Here is an 18,043-nt window from a genome sequence, read left to right as displayed (position 1 = left end):
GTATTTTTCTGTAATTTTTTACTTCATCCATACCCTATCTAGATATATTACTCAACAGTTCCAACCTTTCATTTGTTTAATTTTAGTACAAAGGTATTGCTTTAGACTATATTGATCCCACAAATTGAACAAATGAGTACCTACTAAATGCCAAGTTTAAACAAAACCCAACTGATAAGTTGCAATTATTTTTTCTCCAAGATGTTGACTATTGATAGGAGACAGAACATACACCTCTCTGAGGATTGGGCAGTGAAAAGCCACCAAGAGACTTCAGCAAAGCAGAACACTAATGTGATTAAAGTTTTGGTTTAGAAATGGAACTATTTAGCAGTAGGAGATGCAGTTAAGGAGAGCCTGACTATTGTGGCAGCTGGTGGAAGGAAGGTCTACTCTTGCACGAATTTCGTGCATCGGGCCTCTAGTATTTTGTAAAATGACTGAAGGAAAGGAGACTAGTTAGGAGCCTATTGCCCTTTTCCAGATTAGAAATGGTAAGGACATGAACTAAGGCAGTTTTTGTGAGGATGAGGAAGTTGGTATGGATTCCAAAGACATTTTAAAAGTAGATTTGGTAAACTTTGAAATTTGATATGGAGGGTAGAGAATGGGTTGAAGATGATTTTGAAATTTCTGATTTAGGCTCCTAAGTTAATGATGATGCCTGTAATTGAAATATGAAGGTCAAGAGGTATCTGTAGAATATAGAGGGCAGAAACTTTGCCTAAGCTGCAAAGGAATTCCCAAAGTAACCTGTTTCATTACTACAGTCAATGAAAAGTATCGTGAAATAATGCTAAATCTAGTTCTAAACTTAGAGGGTATATTTGTCCTATTATTGGCTTGGAGTTTTAACTCTATAGGTATAGCTTTGCAGTCAGTTTTCTCCAATAGTCTATAGACTCTAGTATAGCTTCATGAAAGATAGATTCTAAAGATTGGTAAAGAACAGATGTAAGACACCTGTTGTTTTGCTCATTTACAAGATGTGTCACTTCATAACAGTATGGCCAGATTTTTTTGGTGGAGTTACATACAGACATACTGAAGGGTAGTCAAGATGGTTTGTTTTAAAATTTGTCTTCTATCCACCCACATAGCATTTCTCTTTATAATACATGCTCTGAAAAAGGGTTCTTTCATTTAACAAATCAAGCCTATTTTTTTGAAAGTCAAAATATTGTGTTGCTCATTAACAGCCTATATAAAGCCAAAGACAATGTATGTGCTTATTTATTTTCGGTTTTGCTGACCAAGGGATTTCCCTTCATTGTCTTACTGCTGTATACCCAATGAGTACTGGATCCCCAGTGGCACATTGTAGGAACCTCATCCTGTCAATGGAACAAAAGACTAAGGGTTCCCAATGTCCCTTTCTGTCATTTTTGTGCTCTTTTTACACAAATATAGATTAATAAGGGATTTAAAAAAAATCTATGTCCTCATTCAAATATTGTCAGTTTTGATAGTTGCCTTATAGGATTTCAAGAGCTGGATTAAGGAAGTTTAAGGGAGAGTGACTATTTTCCCTTTAATAATTCCCTTAACCCAACCAGTATCCAAAACTATTCTGGTTGGCAGAGGATGGTAAGAATAACGGGTTAGAGATAGAGAGAGGTCAGAACCAGGCCTTTAGGCAGCTTTTATTTCTTTGTTAACAAGGGACTGAGAAATCAGTTACAGGCAGGACGGTCTGGATGATTTTAGAGGTTCATAGGCTCTAGCAGTGTTGTCTGCTTAAGACTACCATTGCTGGGCACACTAACAATTATGATGTTAGTATTTTGTAGCATCAGGAAGAAACTGTCTGAAGTCTGACTTGGATATTGATAGAGAATAGCTGAAAATTTAAAAGGAAGTGTATAGAATGTGATAGGTCTGTCCCACCTCCTGATGGTAAACATGGTGTAACAGCAAAGGCTTATTAGTCAAGCAGACCTGGACTTGAATCCCTGGCTGTGGGATCTTCTCTATGAGCTTTAACGTTTCCCATCTTCAGAACAGGGACCTGCTGCCTGTCTTCAGTGCCACCCTGAGGCCTGGGCAAAAGGTTCCCTACCCTGAGCCCTCTACTTTAGAAGGCCCTGATATGCCCTTGCTCTGGATGTGCACCTGCTCTCAGTGTTAGGAGTTAAGAGAAGGAAGGAGACTTGCCCACCCAAAGAATGATCTAGACCAGGCTCTGGGTATACAAGATCCTGAAATTCCTTGGCTGAATCACCTTTAGTCCTCTTGCAGGATATGGAAGCTCTCCTCCTGGAATCCATCTTCCCAGGGCCAGACCAAGTTACTAGGTGTGAACACCCCTAGGCCCAAGGGAATGGTCAAGGAATGGCTGTTTGCACAGCACGGAGCTTAGAATTATTGGGATGTTCTCATATGTGTGGTTGAGGCCCCTGATAGTGTACAGGGAGTCAGGAATGGGAAAAAGTGAGGGCTGGACTTTGGTCCAGGCCAAAGGCCAGTATATTCCTTAGAGTTTGCGCTGTCAATTCTAAACTTGACGTTGGCTTTCAGGTTATTTACCAAGATAAAATGAAAAAAAAAAACCATATCTATTGTCAGTTTTATTAGCTTTATTTTTAACTTTCTAATATTTGACATATGGTATGTAGATATCTTGCCCTAACCCCATTTCTTCATGCCTGCCTCTTAAATTATTCAGAGTATTAAAATCAAATACCATATATACTAGTAAAAGAAATTCTACTGCAGAAAATGACAACAGGTATGACCAATTTTCTTCATATCCTTCTTAAAATGGATCATGAGACATCCCTGTACACATTTGGAAAAAAGTGATTTGAAGGCTTTAAGAAAGCTTAGCATACACGTATATTATTCTGAGGTTCTACATTACTCACTCCATTGGGAAAACATTAAAGGTCTGTGTTAAAGTTTAAATCTTACCTGGGAAGAACAACACATTAAACACTGGCCTACATTCATTTATAAAGCGAACTTGATAACCACGTAGCTGGGATCTGAGGGCCAGGGTAGAAAAGAGGCAAGTTTTGATGAGGAAGGCGATTGTGGACAAAGCCAAGACTTGAGATCTGGGGAGGGCACCAGGGAAGGCAGCAGGGAGCAGCCTGAGAACAGCAGGTGTCTGGGGAGAGTGAGAAGGATCTGAGGAGAGTCCAGAAAGACCTCAAGGAAAGCTTTGTCCTCAACAATTTTGGGAGGGTCAACCCTTGTCAACAGCTTACAGCAGAGATTAAAGATCTGAAAAACGTGTTTTTTCCACTTCTTTTTAATATATACAGGATTCATTTTGAGAATGCGATAAAAAGCTATTTCTAATATTCCTAGCTGAGTAGAGTATGTCTCTATTTAATTAAGGTTGGGACAACAGGAACATCAGATAGTGAACATATTTTAGAAATGTACACAGAGCAAAGGTGTTTATTATAGTAATCTTTGAAATATAAGATTCTGAGATGCCTTAAGAATTATAAAATAAAGATGAAATTATTGTTACTATAGATTCAAAGGTAAGTATAATTTACTGTATCTCAAGACTTGAAAATTGGCAGCTTTTTACTTTTTAAAATTCAGTGAATATTTAAATTTTTTTTATTTTTCAATTATAGTTTACATACAATACTATGTTGTGTTAGTTTCAACTGTATGGCATAGTAGTTAGGCAATCATATGCTTTACAAAGTGGTCCCCATGATATTTCAAGTACCCATCTGGCACTGTATATATTTATTATAATATTATTTACTATATTCCATATGGTGCAGTTTACATCCCCTGGACTACTTTGTGACTACCAACATTTGTAGTTCTCAATACCTTCACCTTTTCTGAAAATATTTCTTGAGTCTCTGCTTTTCCAGATACTGTGCCAAGTGCTCAGGATACAGTGATAGAACAGACAGACATAATCTGTGCCCTCAAGGAGCTTAGAACTGAGTAAGAGCAATAAACATATGTACACAGACAAAATAGTCTGAGCTAGAGAAACATGGGGCCAGGTCATGGATAGGTAATGGCTTTTCCATTTAGTAACATTTAAATTGAAAGATGTAAGGAAGAGCAGGATCCAGCATATTCCCAGATGAGGAAAAAGCATACACAAAAGCCATGAGGTTGGAAAGAATCAGGGAATTTGAGGACTAGGACATTAGTGAAGATAAATGTACCAAATGAGACTGGAAAGGTGGGTAGGGAGCCAGATTATTCAGGCTTCTAGGCCATAGAAAGGATTTTTTGGATTGCATTTGAAATATAATGGGAAACCACTAAAGGGTTTAAAGCTGGAAATGACATGATCCAACTTTGATTTTTTAAAAAAATCTCTCTAAGGCTATGTTGAGAGTGAATTTTGTCAGGAGTTGATGGTGCGTGAGGGAAATTAGTTTAGGGAACTATTGAGGAGTCTAGATCAGGACAATATGACCTAGGATAGTGGTAGAGGACTGGGGAGCAATGAATGGATTGGAAATGTGTTCAGGGTAACACTGGTATGATGGTTTGGGTGTGGGAGAAGATAAGGAAGACAGAAGAATCCATGTGTGCTTAGGTTTCTGGTTTGAGCATTTTTTGGGTGCTCATTATTGTGATTGGGAAGAGAATGAGAGGAACAAGTTGTGGTTGAGAATCAAATGTTTAATTTGTATAGTTATAGATGTCTGTGTGACATCTAAAAGAGATTAAGTTGGCAGATGGATGCAAAGTCTACAGTTCAGAGAAGAGGATTGGGCTGGAGATGTAAATTCTAGATTTATCATCTGACAAATACTACTTAAAGGCAAGAGAATGGTGAGATGACCTAGGAAGACATTATAAAGAGATAGGAGAGGAGGGCCCACAGATTCCAGAGTTAATAAATCAGGTATACAAAAAGATCTGACAAGAGAATTTAGAAGGAAATCCCAGAGAGTATGAGAGCAGAGAGGCCAATGAAAATGAGGGTTTCAAGGAGGAGGAAGTGGTCAGCTATTGGAAATAAGTTCAATTAGATAAGGAGAGAAAAGGATTCTTTTTAAAAATATATATTTTATTGATTTCAGAGAGGGAGAGAGAGAGAAACATCAATGATGAGAGAGAATCATTGATTGACTGCCTCCTGCATGCCTCGCACTGGGGATTGAGCCTGGCAACCTGGGCATGTACCCTGACCAGGAATTGAACTGTGATCTCCTGGTTGATGGGTCAGTGCCCAACCACTGAGCTACACCAGGCCGGGTGAGAAAAGGATTCTTCTTTCAAGATCTTGCTGAACTTGGCCAGTGACATTTCAGTAGATTGGCAATGGTGATCTCACCATTCCAGTGGAATGGCAATTCTTTAGTGAATAGAATGCTTAGTCAACTAACAATGACATCTTGTTCTTCAAACCTTTTGGATAAATGAAGCTAAGTACAATTATTCTCTAAGTGGCTCAAATAAATAGTTGGGAGACCTCAAGATTGAATTCATATGCTTATGGCTATGTAGCCCTCTGGTTCTTTGTTGCTGAACAGGGACTAAAACTTCAATGAACAAATTTTTAAGATGCCTTGGCACTTCTTCCTTGTGCAAATATCAATATTAATATCAGGTTAAGAAGAGAAATGCAACTAAATTTTTAGTAATGACTATGTAGAGTGAACAATTATAATAGCAGGTACTTTTTTTGAACACTTACTGTGTTCAGGGCCCTCTGATTTACTCTTTCCAGGTATTAAATAATATCATTCCTAGTTTTCAGGTGAATAAATGAAGGCTTAGTGAAAATACATAAGTGGCAAAGCTCAGACACGAAGTCATGGCTTTAGCTACTATATTATGCAGCTAATTTATCAACTAATAAAAATCACTTTGTTTAAAAATGAAAGTGATCAAGGATCTCTCTAAAAGTTAGATCAGTATTTGTGAGTTTGATCAATATTTGTGAGTTTGTTTCTTTGAAATAGAAGTAATTGCTTTAACAGTTACCAACTGACTTGGAGTAATAGCTAGGATAAGTTTGCAAAGTCCCATTAGGATTAGGACTATATCTAGATGAGAGAGTTCAAAAGAAATAAGTATAAAACCAGGTGTTTGATATTTAGAACCACACATATGATTTTAATATTACAATTGCTGCTTCTAGCTATTCACTCAGAAATATCCAAAATCTTGAGTTAATTTTAAAATGCTGATCTTAGAGTGTTTGGCACATGCAGAATACCAAAGATGGTGGCTTTAGTTTTCTTCTAAAGAGTGTCTATGGACAACATTTAGGCACTGGTATGATGGTTTATTTTATATTTGACTCTTGAGTAAACTTTGAATGGTAGTAAATATATGACATAATATTATTTGCATATTTAGAACTCTTAGAATAGCTATTCTAATAATACTGTGTTTGTCAAGTACACTGAAGGAGCCATTATATTTTTAATTGCAACTCATTTCCATGTTAGTTACTGCACTATAAAAATTAATTTAAGTAATGTTAAAATTTTCCATTACAGGGTTTCTATTTAGTAAATCTTTTATTGTAATGTCTGTAAAGTAATAGTCTGAATTAAGAAATATAATTTTGGGAGGTAATATTAAATATGATGTTAATGGCAGGCTCAGATGTGGTGGGCATTGCATAGATCCATTTTACACTTTATTTTTTTATCTTTTATTTTTTTTAAGTTTATAATGGTCTTTATTTTCCATGAATGAGTGAGATCATGTGGTATTTTTCCTTCACATTTTACACTTTAAATAGAAGGACAAATATTTTTATGTGTGCAGTAATCTCTCCAGTAGCAGTGATTATTCAGTCCAGTAACAAAATAGTTTAAGTTTATAGAAAATGTGATGATATTAAGTCAAAATATGGAAAATTATTATTCAGAAGAGAAAATAGAATTGTAAGTAATAAAATTACATTTTAAAGATATAAATAATTATATATGACACCTAAAGAACAAGCAATAAAAGAAAAATTAATTTGACTACATAAAAATAAAAAATTGTGCAGCAAAGGCCGCAAGCAACAGAGTGAAAAGGCAACCCACTATGTGGAAGAAAATATTTGCAAATCATATGTCTGACAAGGCATTAATAATCCGAATATATAAAGAACTCCTACAACTCAGCAACAACAATACAAACCAATTTAAAAATAGGCAAGATTTAAATAGACATTTTTCCAGAGAAGATACAAAAATGGCTAATAAGCACATGAAAGTGTTCAATATCACTGATCCTTAGGGAAATGAAAATTAACACCACAATGAGATACCATCTCATACCCATTAGGAGGGCTGCTATTACACACACACACACACACACACACACACACACACACACACACCAGAAAATAATGTTGATGAGGATGTGGAGAAATTGGAACTGTTATGCATTGTTGCTGGGAATGCAAAATGGTTCAGCTTCTATAGAAAATAGCGTGATGTTTCCTCAGAAAATTAAAAATAGAATTATAATGTGACCCATCATTTCCATTTCTGGGTATGTACTCAAAAGAATTGAAAGCAGGGACTTGAACAGATATTTATATATTTGTGTCATTTGAATATTCATTATTCACAATAGCCAAAAGGTGGGAGAAACCAAGCTTCCATCAAAGGGTGAATGGATAAACAATATATAGTATAAAGATACCGTATAATATTATTCAGCCTTAATAAAGAAGGAAATTCTGACACCTGCTACAACATAGACAAACCTTGAGGAATTATGAAATAAAGTCACAAAAGGATAAATACTGTGTGATTCTATTTATATGAGGTACTCATAGTATCTATAACTGTAAAATAGACAACAGAATTGTGATTGCTAGGGGCTGGGGAAGGGAGAAATGGGGAGTTACAGAATTTCAGTTTTTCAAGATGAAAAGTTATGAATGGTGGTGATTCTTAACAACCATGTGAAGGTATTTAATGCCACTAAAATATACAATATTAAATTTTATGTTAGGTGTAATTTACCAGGATTAAAAAACAATAAAAATATATAAATTATTGTAAGTGGTGTGACGTTAAACATTTTTTAAAGAAGACAAAATTTAAGTTATAAGAGGCTGTATAGACATTGATAATTAGGAATCAATATGAAAATATATTTAGAGTTCTTTCATACACATTATGGTATGTATTGATATATTATGAACATATTTGGCAATGATACATCTGATAAAGGGCTAATATCCAAAATATATAAGGATCTTATACAGCTTAACAAAAAGAAGACAGACAATCCAATTAAAATGTGCAAAGGACCTAAATAGACACTTCTCCAAAGAGGACATACAGATGGCCAAGAGACATATGAAAATATGCTCAAAGTCATTGATCATCAGAGGGATACAAATTAAAACAATGAAATATCACTTAACGCCTGTCAGAATGGCAATATCAACAAATTAAGAAATGAGAAGTGCTGGCGAGGATGTGGAGAAAAACGAACCCTAGTACACTGCTGGTGGGAATGCAATCTGGTGCAGCCACTATGGAAAACAGTATGTAGTTTCCTCAAAAAATTAAATATGGAACTGCCATTTGACTCAGTGATCCCACTTCTAGGTATATATCCTAAGAAACCTAAACACCAATCAGAAAGAATGTATGCAGTTTACAATAGCTAAAATCTGGAAATAGCCCAAGTGCCCATCAGATGAATGGATAAAAAATCTGTGGTACATTTACACCATGAAATACTATGCAGCAGTAAAAAAAAATCTAAAAAGATCTCTTACCTTTGGAGACAGCATGGAGGGACCTGGAGAGTATTATGCTAAGTGAAAAAAGCCAGTCAGAGAAAGACAAGGATCACAAGGTCTCATTCATATGTGGAATCTAATGAACAAAATAGATTTAGAGACAAATAAGCATGGAATCTCAGAGGAAGGCGGAGGTGGATGGGTGGGATGAGATTAACCAAAGAACTTGTATGCATATATGCATAGCCCATGGACACAGACAATAGGGTGGTGAAGGTCTGAGCAGGGGATGAGGGTGGGCTGGAGGGGGTCAGTGGGGGAAAAAAGGAACATATAATACTTTTAATAATAAAGATTTAATTTTAAAAAGGTGTATATTGATATACTATGTATAATTGCATATATAATCAATATCCAGTTATAGTCAGCCCTCTGTACCTGGAAGTTTTGTATCCACAGATTCAACCAATTTTGGATTAAAAATATTCAGTGGGAAAAGCCCAGAAAGTTTAAAAAAGCAAAACTTGAATTTGCCACTTGCCAAGCACTGTGTTGAATCCACTCAAATGAAGTGATATGTAGGCATACCCTGCTATAGTCCATCTGCGAATATAGATTACTTGAGGCCCAGTGCACAAATTCATGCACGGGTAGGGCCCCTAGGCCTGGCCGGTGATCAGGGCCAATCTGTGGGGTGACTGGTGGGGTGATCAAGGCCCCCGGCTGGCATCCGCCTTGGCTGGCCTGGTGCTGCCCACTCACATGCCCCGCCTCCTGCTGCCTCTGCTGGTGGGGGCCTGAGGGCTGGGGGCAGTTCCTTTGTTGAGTGTCTGCCCCTGGTGGTCAGTGCGTGTCATAGCAACCAGTCGTTCTGCCAGTCATTCAGCTGTTCGTTTGATTTGCATATTAGGGTTTTATTAAATAGGATATGCAATTACCATGCCATTTTATATTAGGGACTTAAGCACCCAAATATTTTAGCATTCTTGGGGGTCCTGGAATCAATCTGCCCTCAATACCAAAGGACAACTGTATATAATTATACATAATGTAAAAATCTATTATGTTCTCCTTGGTGATGAGGATTTTCTGGAGATACAATGAGAGGAATTGTATAATGAGCTCAATTCTAATATTTTGTTCTGTTGCAGATCTGTGGTCACTTGTTCACATGGTTTCGAGGCACAATGAGTCACGCTGGCTCTTGGAAACGGTGGCTCTGGGTGGCACTGCTCCTGCTTCCTGCTTCCACTTCCGTGATGGTCAGGGACAAGCCAGGTATCCAGGCTACCTCTTTTTCCAGTCATCAAATGTTATTTATAGTCTTTAAATTATTTTTTAAAATCATGAAAATAAATCTTGTTAAAGTTGAAGAGGCCATGGATTAACTTTATTAAGACAAAATAAATAATACATTGTTTTCCCCATTCACCTTCATTTGAACATTGAGAATTCCTAAAATTATCTCATTTTTTTTTCATATGCATGTTATATTGGTCTAAATGGCCTTTTCTTTCTCTCATTGGTATTTGCAAATATAAATATATTTGTGTTCATTTCTGTGTGTGTATATTTCTCCCTTTCTCCTTTAAGTTTTAAGTTATTTGAGTTATTCAAATTGTAAGGACAGAAACCCATCACCATTTAGGATTAACTGGGGACATATCTAATCTTAATTAGGAAAAAGTGAAAAACAGAATAGGAAATATAAAAGGAAATGTCGTTTAATTATACATCAGTTTTTTAATATCTCAGATGAGGTGAACAAAAGATTTGAACTAACTAGGTAATATTTATCTGTAATTGTTAGATTATCAACCTCATAAATATTTCCATAGGGCTTAAAGGCAGTTTGAAACATTTAATTCTACCTCTGATTTTTATAAATGATTATGTGGCTAATTTGGAAGATTTTTCTTGAACACTGAGTATGTGTAAGGTACTGATCTAGATGTATCTCATAATTAAAAGTTGAACTAGATACATTGAAAAAGCCATTTTTCTAAGCAAAAAAAAACTTCAGCTCTCCTTCTGTGCAATTACATATAATGTATTCTGATTATGGTCACATGTGATGATGTATACAGAGTATGAGCCTCATTGTGCTTATTCTTTTAAATATATCCTTTAGCCCTAACCGGTTTGGCTCAGTAGATAGAGCATCTGCCTGCGGACTGAAGGGTCCCAGGTTCGATTCCGGTCAAGGGCATGTAACTTGGTTGTGGGCACATCCCCAGTAGGAGGCGTGCAGGAGGCAGCTGATAGATGTTTCTCTCTCATGGATGTTTCTAACTCTCTATCCCTCTCCCTTCCTCTCTGTAAAAAAATCAATAAAAAAATATAAAAATATATATCCTTTAATAATTTTTCCTAACACTTATGGATACATTCTAGTAGAAACTTTTGAGTTTGATGCACACATAAAATAAAAGCAATCTCTTATAAAGCAATAACAAATCTTAGTCTCTCAGAGTGTTATGTGAGTATGACTTTTTTTTTTTTTACTAATTTGGCAAAAGGCATGTTTCCTAAAATAATTTACATGAAAGTTTGTGTATCCTACCACTGTATAAATGACATCCTGTGGCTGTCATACTTTTTTTGGGGGGAAACTCTTTGTTCAGTGAGAAATTAGGAATGATTCATGGCAAAAAGAAGTACATGGAGCAGGGGAGTTTATTCTGACAAAGTTGTTACTATTCTGGATTTCTTTATGACTCTCTTATGAGAGCTAGAGATAATGCAAATTGCAACTTAGAGGGAACAGGACTGTTTTTGGTTAGAAAGGAAAATGAAACTTTGATTCAGTAGGACACAGTTTTTATAGGCACATGCTAGTGTGTAATAAATGAATTTGATGATAATTATTTGAAAGATCTACATAAATGGATTTCCAATTTTAGTGTGAGCATGTATCATTGGGGGTATTATTTGCAAGCCCCAGTCTCAGAGATTCTTCTCATGCAGGACAGCCTTGGGTGGGATTCGTCATTTACATGTTTAGCAAGCTCCCCAGGTACATCTAATGAAGCATGTCAAAAGAAAACACTTACCTTGAGCGTAATGGTATTGGTTTTCTTGCATCTTATGCTATTGGGTTCCTTTTATTTTATTTTGTTTTATTTTATTTTATTTTATTTATTTTGCTTTTAATAACTTCGTTTATTGTGGTGAGAACACTTAACATGTGATCTACCCTCAGCAAATGTCTAAATCGATAATACAGCAGTGTTGACTATAGGCACAGCGTAGGACAGCAGATCTCTGGAATGTAATCATCTTGCATAACTGAAACTTTCCAGCTTGGGATTCCCCTGAATGTTTTGCTTTAGCAGCTTTGGTATCTCAATTCTTTAATCAGGTTATATTGTATGTAGGACAATGGAAATGTATGTATGCTGGCCCATTAACTTACCATCTGTCTGATAAATTTTCATAAGAGTATGAATTCAAAATTAATATGAACTCTAACAGGATTCACATAACATAAAATACTAAAAGTAATTAAGAACAACATGAAGAGTTGATTTTTATCATGCCTTTAGGTTAGTAGGTGCTCGCAAAGTAGTGCGTACTCCACGTGCCATGGAAATTACTTAACTTCAAGTATCATTTGCTTTAATTACAATGTCAGCACAGCACTGTCATAAGGATTATTCAAGATGATGACCCACCAGGCATCGTCTTCTTGTGTCTTGTGTTGCTGATTCACAGCGCAGGTTCCAGTTTTAGTTTCCTCATGTGCAGACCTGTGCGTGTGGTCACTAACCATTTACCGGAGGGAAGTGATTACATCTAAAAATAAAATATAACCAATCTGAGGGAGAGGCTAGGGTTTCAGCTCTAGAGTCTGAAGTTGTCAACAGTCTACTGTTAAACCTAAATATATGAAGGATAAATTGAGTCTTTTAATTGCTTTACTTTGACTCTGTGGTATGTTTAATAATTACTTGAATATTGTCCTACTTGGGACAGAATTCAAGTGTAATATGGAGTGCTTCAAAACAACTTGAATTTTAAAATCATGAAGCTATTTAGAATTTGCTTCATGTTTTTCATCAATTGTACTATTATGTGGAGATTGTGAGATAAGGCATATTTGCGTATTTTTATGCTGCAGATGAACTTCTGTTCAAATGTGGCAGTTTCAACTTAGTTTTCAAAAGAGAGTAGGGAAGAGAATTGTATTAAAAATTATACAGCATGTAGATCAACTCAAAACTTACTGTACTCAGTTACTTAAAACTTTCTTCTGTGATAGCTACTTATGTATCAAACTAGAGGCCTGGTGCACAAATGCATGCACTGGTGGGGCTCCTGGGCCGGGGCAGGGGAGGGGTGAAGGGGGAGGGACCCTGATCAGGGAGAGAGACCATGGGAGGTTGGCCAGCCACGAGAGATTGGCTGTGGGAGCGCGCTGACCACTAGGGGGCAGCTGCGTTGAGGTGGTTAGTGTGTGTCACAGCGACTGGTCGACCAGTCGACCGGTCATTTGGTCGACTGGTTGTAACAGTCACTTAGGCTTTTATATATATACTAGAGGCCCAGTGCACAAAAATTTGTGCACTCGGGGGGAGGGGGAGGGAGGGTCCCTCAGACATCCCTCTGGCAGCCTGGCAGCCCTCGGGGGATGTTCACTTGCCAGCGGGGAGCAGACCTAAACTGCAGTCGGACATCCTTAGTGCTGCTGAGAAGGCAGGAGAGGCTCCCACCCCCACTGCTGTACTGGCAGCCATCAGCCTGGCTTGTGGCTGAGCAGAGCTCCTCCCCTGTGAGAGCGCCCTGACCACCAGAGGGCAGCTCCTGCATTGAGCGTCTGCCCCCTGGTGGTCAGTATGTGTCATAGTGACCAGTCATTCCCAGTCCTTCTGCTGTTAGGGTCAGTTTGCATATTACCCTTTTACTATATAGGATAGAGGCCTGGTACACGGTGGGGGCTGGCTGGTTTGCCCTGAAGGGTGTCCCGGATCAGGGTGGGGGTCCCTCTGGGGTGCCTGGCCAGCCTGGATGAGGGGATGATGGCTGTTTTTAGGCTGCCCGCATTCCCTTCAGGGTGGGAGTCCCCACTGGGGTGCCTGGCCAGTCTGGGTGAGGGGCTGAGGGCCGTTTTCAGGCTGGTGGGTGACTGAAGCTCCCACCCTCTCCTTTTTTTCTTTTTTTAAAAATTCTGGTATTTATTTACTTTCTATGGCTGTCACTGGAGCTGAGAGCTGGCTTTAGCTCTGAGGCCGGCACCTGCTTGAGGCCTGGGCTGCTGATAGAAGTTATCTGGAGTTTGTTTGGCTTCTATAATTGAAACACTGTTGCCATCACTGCCGCTCTAAGCTCTAAGGCTGAAGCTGGCTGAAAGCAGGTATCTGGAGCTTGTTTAGCTTCTATAATTGCAAAATTGTTTCTTAGACTGCAGCTCAGAGGCCGGCAGCAGCAGGTGGGGAACCTTGGCTTCCTCCATCACTGGAGCAAGCAAGCCTCCTGTTCGCTTCAGCTGCTTGGCTGCTGGCCGCCATCTTAGTTGGCAGTTAATTTGCATATTGCCCTGATTAGCCAATGGGAAGGGTGTCGGGGTTATGGTCAATTTGCATCTTTCTCTTTTATTAGTGTAGATTCAGTGGGGCCTTGACTTACGAAGTGTCCCGACTAACATGTTTTTCAAGATACGAGCTGTCTCTCGGCTGAGATTTTGCTTTGAGTTGTGAGCTAAAATTCGGGTTACGAGCCAGCTTCAGATACCCCACTGCTAGTTGGCGCAGTGAATGTCACAGTGAACGCCACAACATCAGCCCAGCATCACGTGTCTCACTCGTTCACTTCAAGATTTGACATACGAGTAATTTGAGTTACGAGCTCCGTCACGGAATGAATTAAACTCGTAAGTCAAGGCCCCACTGTATAGCTAATTAAAGGTTCCTCTGTTTCTCTTACTTTCCTTTAAGATAAAATATCGAATTATCATCAACAGTAACATTAAAACCAGAATAAAACCAGAATAAGGAAAAGCATCAAAAATAAAACAAACAAAAAACAAAACCACATGACTGAATACAAAGAGCCATGATAGAATGCCATCTAAATCATATATATATATATATATATATATATATATATATATATTTTTTACTTATGGTAAAATTTCAAGTGTCTAGATTGAATTGGTTATAAACTTGGGCCCCAAACTATACATATAAACCAGTGGTTCTCAATCTTTCTAATGCCGTGACCCTTTAATACAGTTCCTCATGTTGTGGTGACCGCCCAACCATAAGATTATTTTTGTTGCTACTTCATAACTGTAATTTTGCTACTGTTCTGAATCATAATGTAAATATCTGATATGCAGGATGTATTTAGGCGACCCCTGTGAAAGGGTCATTTGACCCCCAAAGGGGTCGCGACCCATAGGTTGAGAACCGCTGATATAAACCATTTTAAACTAGTTTTATATTAATTTCAAGAAAAAAAAATTCTGAAATTTGGTTTTTACCAATTGACAAACATTGCACTCTGAAATTTAGAGTAGAAAGTATGCTGTCATATAGAAAATATTATTTTGTGTTTTCAAGAATTTCTCATGTTCAGCATGGCACCATGTAAGCATGGTGCTACTGATCAAGGCACTTTGTGACTAAGTGGAGGAAAGCTTCACAAATGTTCAGTAAAGGCATCCCTCCTCCATTAGTGTTCTCTCCTTTGGAGGAATAGCTTTGGAAACAAAATAAGCAGTGAAGATTCTGTGACCTTTTGTGATCTCTGTTAAAATAGCTTTCTTCCTCTCCCTCTCTTTTTTCTTGTTTGGTCACTTTTCTGTATTATTTTTGTTATATTCTGGTCCAATGTGCTTTCCCTATTTCTCTTAGGTCATTGAATATCTAGGTCATAGAGTTAAGCTTTATTTAGCTTTTGTAAATGCTGCCAAACAGTTTTCTAAGGTGGTTGTACTGTTTCTACTCCTACAGCAATGTAGGAGAGTTCTCCTTGCTCCACCTCCTCATCAGCACTTAGTGCTGTCAGTTCTTTAAATTTTAGCCATTTAGTTGTATCTCATTTTGGTTTTACTTTGCATTTCCCTGATTACTAAAGATGTTGAGCAACCTTTCATATGCAGGTTGACAGTTTGGATATTCTTTTTTGTGATGTGCTTAAGTTGTGTTTGTGTGTGTGTGTGTATTTTCAAAATAGGGCTTTAATCTTTTTCTTATTGGTTTGTGAGAGTCTTTGTATATTCTGGATAAGATACTTTATAGGATATGTGTTGTAATAGTCTGTAGTTCCTAGTCTGTGGCTTGCCTTTTTGCTCTTTTAATGTTGTCTTTTGATTAATAAATATTTTCATTTTAATGAAGTTCATTTTATCTATCTTTTATAATTAGTACTTTCTGCATCCCTTTTAAAAAATCTTTGCCACCCCAAGTTCATGAAGTTTTTATGTTTTTTTTCTTTATTGTTTTACCCTTTAAAGTTATGTCTAAGATAATCTCTAATTAATTTCTGTGCATGGTGTGAGGTAAGGGTCAAGGTTTAGTTGTTTTCCTACATAGAGATCCAGTTGACCCAGAACCATTTATTGCAGGACGATTCTTTTTCCACTGTATATCAGTAGCCCTTTTATGGTAGACAAGGAGATCAGATATGTAAGGTCTGTTTTTAGACACTTTGTTTCATTGATCTATTTATCTATATGTGTACCAACAAATACTATGTTATAAAAATTCCTGATATCTGACTGTAATTTTCTAGCTTATTCTTCTTTGATTTTGCCTTAGCTATGTTAGTTTTTTTTTGTAGTTCCATATAAATTTGAGAATCAACTTGTTAGTTCAAACACACACACACACACACACACACACACACACACACACACACACACACTCATACACTCACACACACTCGTTTGGGATTTTAATTGGTATTGCATTGAACCTGGAAATAAGTTGACAATTGACAGCTTAACAATATTGAATCTTCCCATCTAAATACTCTGGCTAATCTTTTCAGTTACTTAGGCTTTTGGTGCAGAGATCTTGATGAGTTGCTTGGTTTTTTGTTTTGTTTTTTCCTGCACACTTCCTGCTGGGGATGTGCCTGCAACCAAGGTATATGCCCTTGACCAGAATTGAACCTGGGACCTTTCAGTCTGAAGGCCGATGCTCTATCCACTGAGCCAAACTGGTTAGGGCTGTTGTGTCTATTTTTTTTTTAATATATTTTTTATTGATTAAGATATTACATATGTGTCCTTGTCCCCACGTTACCCTCTACCCCCCCACTCCCCCACCCCCCGCTCATGCCCTCACCCCCCCCCCCCCGTTGTCCATGTCCATTGATTAGGCCTATATGCTTGCATACAAGTCCTTTGGTTGATCTTTCCCCCGTACCCCCACCCTCCCCTACCTTCCCTCCAAGGCCGGACAGTCCAATCAATGCCTCTCCGTCTCTGGATCAGTCCTTGTTCATCAGTTTATGTTGTTTATTATATTCCACAAATGAGTGAGATCCTGTGGTATTTATCCGCTCTCCAGTTCCATCCATGCTGTGGCAAATGGTAAGAGTTCCTTTTTCTTCTTTCTCTTCTTAAAGAATACCTTTCAGCATTTCATATAATGCTGGTTTGGTGGTGATGAACTCCTTTAGCTTTTTCTTATCCGTGAAGCTCTTTATCTGACCTTCTATTCTGAATGATAGCTTTGCTGGATAAAGTAATCTTGGTTGCAGGTTCATGCTATTCATCACTTTGAATATTTCTTGCCACTCTCTTCTGGCCTGCATGGTTTCTGTTGAGAAATCAGCTGACAGTCGTATGGGTACTCCCTTGTAGGTAACTGACTGTCTTTCTCTTGCTGCTTTTAAGATTCTCTCTTTATCTTTTGCTCTTGGCATTTTAATTATGATGTGTCTTGGTGTGGTCCTCTTTGGATTCCTTTTGTTTGGGGTTCTCTGCGCTTCCTGGACTTGTAAGTCCATTTCTTTCACCAGGTAGGGGAAGTTTTCTGTCATTATTTCTTCAAAAAGGTTTTCAATATCTTGCCCTCTCTCTCCTTCTGGTACCCCTATAATTCTGATGTTGGTACGCTTGAAGTTGTCCCAGAGGTTCCTTGCACTATCTTCATATTTTTGGAATCTCTTTTCTTTTTTCTTTTTCGGTTGGGTATTTTTTGTTTCTTTGTATTTCAAATCTTTGACTTGATTCTTGGGATCCTCTTGTCTGCTGTTGGATCTCTGTAAATTATTCTTTATTTCAGTCAGTGTATGCTTAATTTCTAGTTGGTCCTTTTTCATGTCCTCCATGGTCTCACTATACTTATTGAGGGATTCATTAAATTTATTGGCGGTTTCCATAAAATTCTTGAAAAACCTTATAAACGTGGCCTTGAACTCTATATCCAGTCGTTTGCT

The 18,043-nt window shown here is 37.7% G+C and overlaps 1 protein-coding gene across 1 annotated transcript in view; it reads left to right on the top strand.

Moving 5' to 3' along the window:
- COL19A1 (collagen type XIX alpha 1 chain) overlaps positions 1-18,043 on the top strand; it is a 309,008-nt gene that overhangs the window by 3,362 nt on the left and 287,603 nt on the right. The window contains exon 2 of the mRNA XM_036318274.1: positions 9,805-9,931. Within this exon, the coding sequence (XP_036174167.1) occupies positions 9,841-9,931 (91 nt within the window). The 5' untranslated portion in view covers positions 9,805-9,840. The remainder of the gene's footprint in view (positions 1-9,804; positions 9,932-18,043) is intronic.

This window comes from Myotis myotis, unplaced genomic scaffold (assembly GCF_014108235.1).
Source record: "Myotis myotis isolate mMyoMyo1 unplaced genomic scaffold, mMyoMyo1.p scaffold_m19_p_7, whole genome shotgun sequence".
NCBI classification, from domain to species: domain Eukaryota; kingdom Metazoa; phylum Chordata; class Mammalia; order Chiroptera; family Vespertilionidae; genus Myotis; species Myotis myotis.
Note: the sequence above shows the minus strand (reverse complement) of the source record. Positions and strands in the feature narration are given on the sequence as shown.